Source organism: Salmo salar, chromosome ssa11 (genome assembly GCF_905237065.1).
Source record: "Salmo salar chromosome ssa11, Ssal_v3.1, whole genome shotgun sequence".
NCBI lineage: Eukaryota > Metazoa > Chordata > Actinopteri > Salmoniformes > Salmonidae > Salmo > Salmo salar.
In genome coordinates, this window is record NC_059452.1 from 109537960 (window position 1) to 109542959 (window position 5000).

Consider the following 5000-nt stretch of genomic DNA (forward strand, 5'->3'; position numbering starts at 1 on the left):
AGAGAGATACAGCGATAGAGAGAGAGAGAGAGATACAGCGATAGAGAGAGAGAGAGAGATGAGAGGGAAGGGGGGTGTAACACAAACCATCTGTCTTTCCCTCAACGTGTCATGTGACTCAGTGTGTCTAAATACAATACACTGAGTTATGTTGGTTTATTACTGTAAATTAATATTACTGTAATATTACTGTAATATTACACTGCAAATATCCAAGACCCCAGGCTCTGCCACACACACACACACACATTTACATAATGCCAGATAGCCTAGTGACTCACCTTCCCAGTGACCAATGAGAAGAGGAGGATTCCCAGCGACCACCAATCAGCTGCATGGCTGTAGGGTCCCCCACTCAGAACTTCAGGGGGCTGGAGAAACACTCACACACACACACACACACACACACACACACACACACACACACACACACACACACACACACACACACACACACACACACACACACAGCAGAGCATGTCTGTGACACACTGTATATTTCACCGTGTGTGTGTGTGTGTGTGTGTGTGTGTGTGTGTGTGTGTGTGTGTGTGTGTGTGTGTGTGTGTGTGCTCACCATGTACTGGATGGTCCCACAGATAGTGAAGGCTCTTCCTCCTCTCTCCAGACGACGAGACAAACCAAAGTCAGCCAGACGGAGGTGGCCTAGAATAAACCATTATTACTGTTATCATTACTGGAATAAACTATTATTACTGTTATCATTACTGGAATAAACCATTATTACTGTTATCATTACTGGAATAAACCATTATTACTGTTATCATTACTGGAATAAACCATTATTACTGTTATCATTACTGGAATAAACCATTATTACTGTTATACATGCCTACTGCTCTACACAGGAACATCTCTCTATTTGTCTTCCTCTGATCCATACTGCGTAGCTACTGTACACCACAGGGACATGGAATCACAGCATTACCATGTGATCTCTGTGTCGTGACTGACTGACAGCTGTGCTCCAGGACTTTGTGTTCTACAATTTGTTCTAATGTTGTAACGGTTGTCGTAGAGAGGGGACCAAAAGCACAGCGTGTTGATTGCTCATGATGAATATTTATTTTAACTCAAAAACACTAATGACAAAATAACAAAGAGAAAACTAAAGCGCACAGTTCTGTCAGGTACATAAAACTAAAACAGAAGACAACCACCCACAAACACAGGTGGGGAAGAACCCCCTACTTAAGTATGATCTCCAATTAGAGACAACGAGGACCAGCTGCCTCTAATTGGAGATCATCCCCCAAAAAACAACAACATAGAAATAGAAAACTAGAACCTAAACATAGAAATACGAAACATAGAAAAACACAAAACACCCCCCTGTCACGCCCTGACCTACTCTACCATAGAAAATAACATCTTACTATGGTCAGGACGTGACAAATGTAGAATGTTTTGTCTGTTGTAGTCTCGTGTTGCCATACCTCCAAAATCACATCGTTATCACGCCTCGCTTGGAGATCTGGAGAATTTTGTATTAGCAGAAACGGTTTGAATGGTCTGCAGTATTTCGATTGGATGTTACATTTCAAGAACCCTCCCCCCCACGCGCCCGTAGAAGGGCTGCTGTTTGTTATGTGCCACACTGTTTTCCGTCCAGGAAGTTGTTGTTGCCTATGCTAGTTTCAAGTGTGGCCGACAGTCTGCGATTTATATTTATTGAAATTAAAAGTTTATTACGTTGGTAAATTAAAACGTCACAAAAAGTTCTAAACCAATCAAGTGACAGATTTTTTTCTTCCCATGTCTCCATTTCTCCCATGTCTCCATTTCTCCCATGTCTCCATTTCTCCCATGTCTCCATTTCTCCCATGTCTCCATTTCTCCCATGTCTCCATTTCTCCCATGTCTCCATTTCTCCCATGTCTCCATTTCTCCCATGTCTCCATTTCTCCCATGTCTCCATTTCTTCCCATGTCTCCATTTCTCCCATGTCTCCATTCGTCCATATGGCTGCGCTTTGCTACCACCAAACATACCATGAGGATTGACCATTATTTTGTTTTTGTAAGGACACAAAAAAATGGAGGCAGTGTGAGAACCTATTCAAAGTAAGTAAATACCATGTTTAAAATATTAAAATATTTTATTTAAACTATGTATTATTAGCTAGTTAGAAAGCTGGCTACAGTAGGCCACTTTGCAGGCTAACTGAGCTGCAAGCTAACTTCACACACTGTATAGCTAAGTGATTTTAATGTAATCAGTTAGCTAACTTCCTATTAGCAAGCTATCTTGATGTAATCATTTCAAATTAAAAACAGTCTCCAAATGCATGTGTAGGTAACAGCCGTGGATGAGGGTGACATTGCAACTCCAGCTGTCAGTAAAGGGAGAGGACAGGTCATATTGAGGGAGGACATTATGAAACTATTATCCAGTTCCGATCCCTAGAGGGGAAATCTTTGAGTACAGAGAGATAATAGCAACATAATATTCAGTCTAATTTCAGTAGAACGCAGCCTGTTTCTATGTGATGTTTTCTGTCCTCAGATACAGACAGCTGTGAAACCCCTGTCTGCAGATGAAGAGGTCCTAATGAATGTCCCAGGAGACTAAGGGTACCTTCCTACAGTGCCTTCAGGAAGTATTCACACCACCTGACTTTTTACACGTTTTGTTGTGTTACAGGCTGCATTTAAAATGGATTACATTGAGATGTTGTGTCACTGGTCTACTACACGCAATACCCCATAATGACAAAGTGGAATTATGTTTCTAGAAATGTTTACAAATTAATAAAAAATGAAAGCTTTGTTATAACAAGTCTAAATAAGTTCCGGAGTATTCAACTCCTTTGTTATAACAAGTTTAAATAAGTTCCGGAGTATTCAACTCCTTTGTTATAACAAGTTTAAATAAGTTCCGGAGTATTCAACTCCTTTGTTATAACAAGCTTAAATAAGTTCCGGAGTATTCAACTCCTTTGTTATAACAAGTTTAAATAAGTTCCGGAGTATTCAACTCCTTTGTTATAACAAGTCTAAATAAGTTCCGGAGTATTCAACTCCTTTGTTATAACAAGTTTAAATAAGTTCCGGAGTATTCAACTCCTTTGTTATAACAAGTTTAAATAAGTTCCGGAGTATTCAACTCCTTTGTTATAACAAGTTTAAATAAGTTCCGGAGTATTCAACTCCTTTGTTATAACAAGTCTAAATAAGTTCCGGAGTATTCAACTCCTTTGTTATAACAAGTTTAAATAAGTTCCGGAGTATTCAACTCCTTTGTTATAACAAGTCTAAATAAGTTCCGGAGTATTCAACTCCTTTGTTATAACAAGTTTAAATAAGTTCCGGAGTATTCAACTCCTTTGTTATAACAAGTTTAAATAAGTTCCGGAGTATTCAACTCCTTTGTTATAACAAGTTTAAATAAGTTCCGGAGTATTCAACTCCTTTGTTATAACAAGTCTAAATAAGTTCCGAGTATTCAACTCCTTTGTTATAACAAGTTTAAATAAGTTCCGGAGTATTCAGCTCCTTTGTTATAACAAGTCTAAATAAGTTCCGGAGTATTCAACTCCTTTGTTATAACAAGTTTAAATAAGTTCCGGAGTATTCAACTCCTTTGTTATAACAAGTTTAAATAAGTTCCGGAGTATTCAACTCCTTTGTTATAACAAGTCTAAATAAGTTCCGGAGTATTCAACTCCTTTGTTATAACAAGTTTAAATAAGTTCCGGAGTATTCAACTCCTTTGTTATAACAAGTTTAAATAAGTTCCGGAGTATTCAACTCCTTTGTTATAAACAAGTTTAAATAAGTTCCGGAGTATTCAACTCCTTTGTTATAACAAGTCTAAATAACGGTTCTGAACTAGAATATGTGGACAACTACAAATACCTAGGTGTCTGGTTAGACTGTAAACTCTCCTTCCAGACTCACATTAGGCATCTCCAATCCAAAATTAAATCTAGAATCTGCTTCCTATTTCGCAACAAAGCATCCTTCACTCATGCTGCCAAACATACCCTCGTAAAACTGACCATCCTACCGATCCTCGACTTCAGCGACGTCATCTACAAAATAGCTTCCAATACTCTACTCAGCGAACTGGATGCAGTCTATCACAGTGCCATCCGTTTTGTCACCAAAGCCCCATATACTACCCACCACTGTGACCTGTATGCTCTCGTTGGCTGGACCTCGCTACATATTCCTCGCCAAACCCACTGGCTCCAGGTCATCTATAAGTCTTTGCTAGGTAAAGCCCTGCCTTATCTCAGCTCACTGGTCACGATAACAACACCCACCCGTAGCACGCGCTCCAGCAGGTATATTTCACGGATCATCCCCAAAGCCAACACCTCATTTGGCCGCCTTTCCTTCCAGTTCTCTGCTGCCAGTGACTGGAACGAATTGCAAAAATTGCTGAAGCTGGAGTCTTATATTTCCCTCACTAACTTTAAACATCAGCTATCTGAGCAGCTAAGCGATCGCTGCAGCTGTACATAGCCCATCTGTAAATAGCCCACCCAGTCTACCTACCTCATCCCCATATTGTTTTTATTTAGTTTTCTGCTCTTTTGCACATCATCATCTGCTCATTTATTACTCCAGTGTTAATCTGCTAAATTGTAATTATTCGCTCCTATGGCCTATTTATTGCCTTAACTCCTCACGCCATTTGCACACACTGTATATAAACGTTCTTTTTTTTCTACTGTGTCATTGACTTGTTTATTGTGTCATTGACTTGTTTATTGTGTTATTGGCTTGTTTATTGTTTACTCCATGTGTAACTCTGTGTTGTTGTCTGTGTCACACTGCTTTGCTTTATCTTGGCCAGGTCTCAGTTGTAAATGAGAACTTGTTCTGAACTAGCCTACCTGGTTAAATAAAGGACTTGTTCTCAACTGGCCTACCTGGTTAAATAAAGGTGAAATAAATAAAATAAATCCCCATAGTGTTCAACCACCACACTCATCAACGAGCTGTTTTCATCCACAGGACTGCCGCTGACCG

At 39.4% G+C, this 5000-nt stretch overlaps 1 protein-coding gene across 1 annotated transcript in view; it reads right to left on the reverse strand.

The window, feature by feature from the left end:
• Positions 1-5000, reverse strand: part of LOC123725121 (ribosomal protein S6 kinase-related protein) — a 52581-nt gene that overhangs the window by 2325 nt on the left and 45256 nt on the right. Inside the window, exon 9 of the mRNA XM_045688920.1 lies at positions 578-666. Coding sequence (XP_045544876.1) covers positions 578-666 — 89 coding nt within the window. The remainder of the gene's footprint in view (positions 1-577; positions 667-5000) is intronic.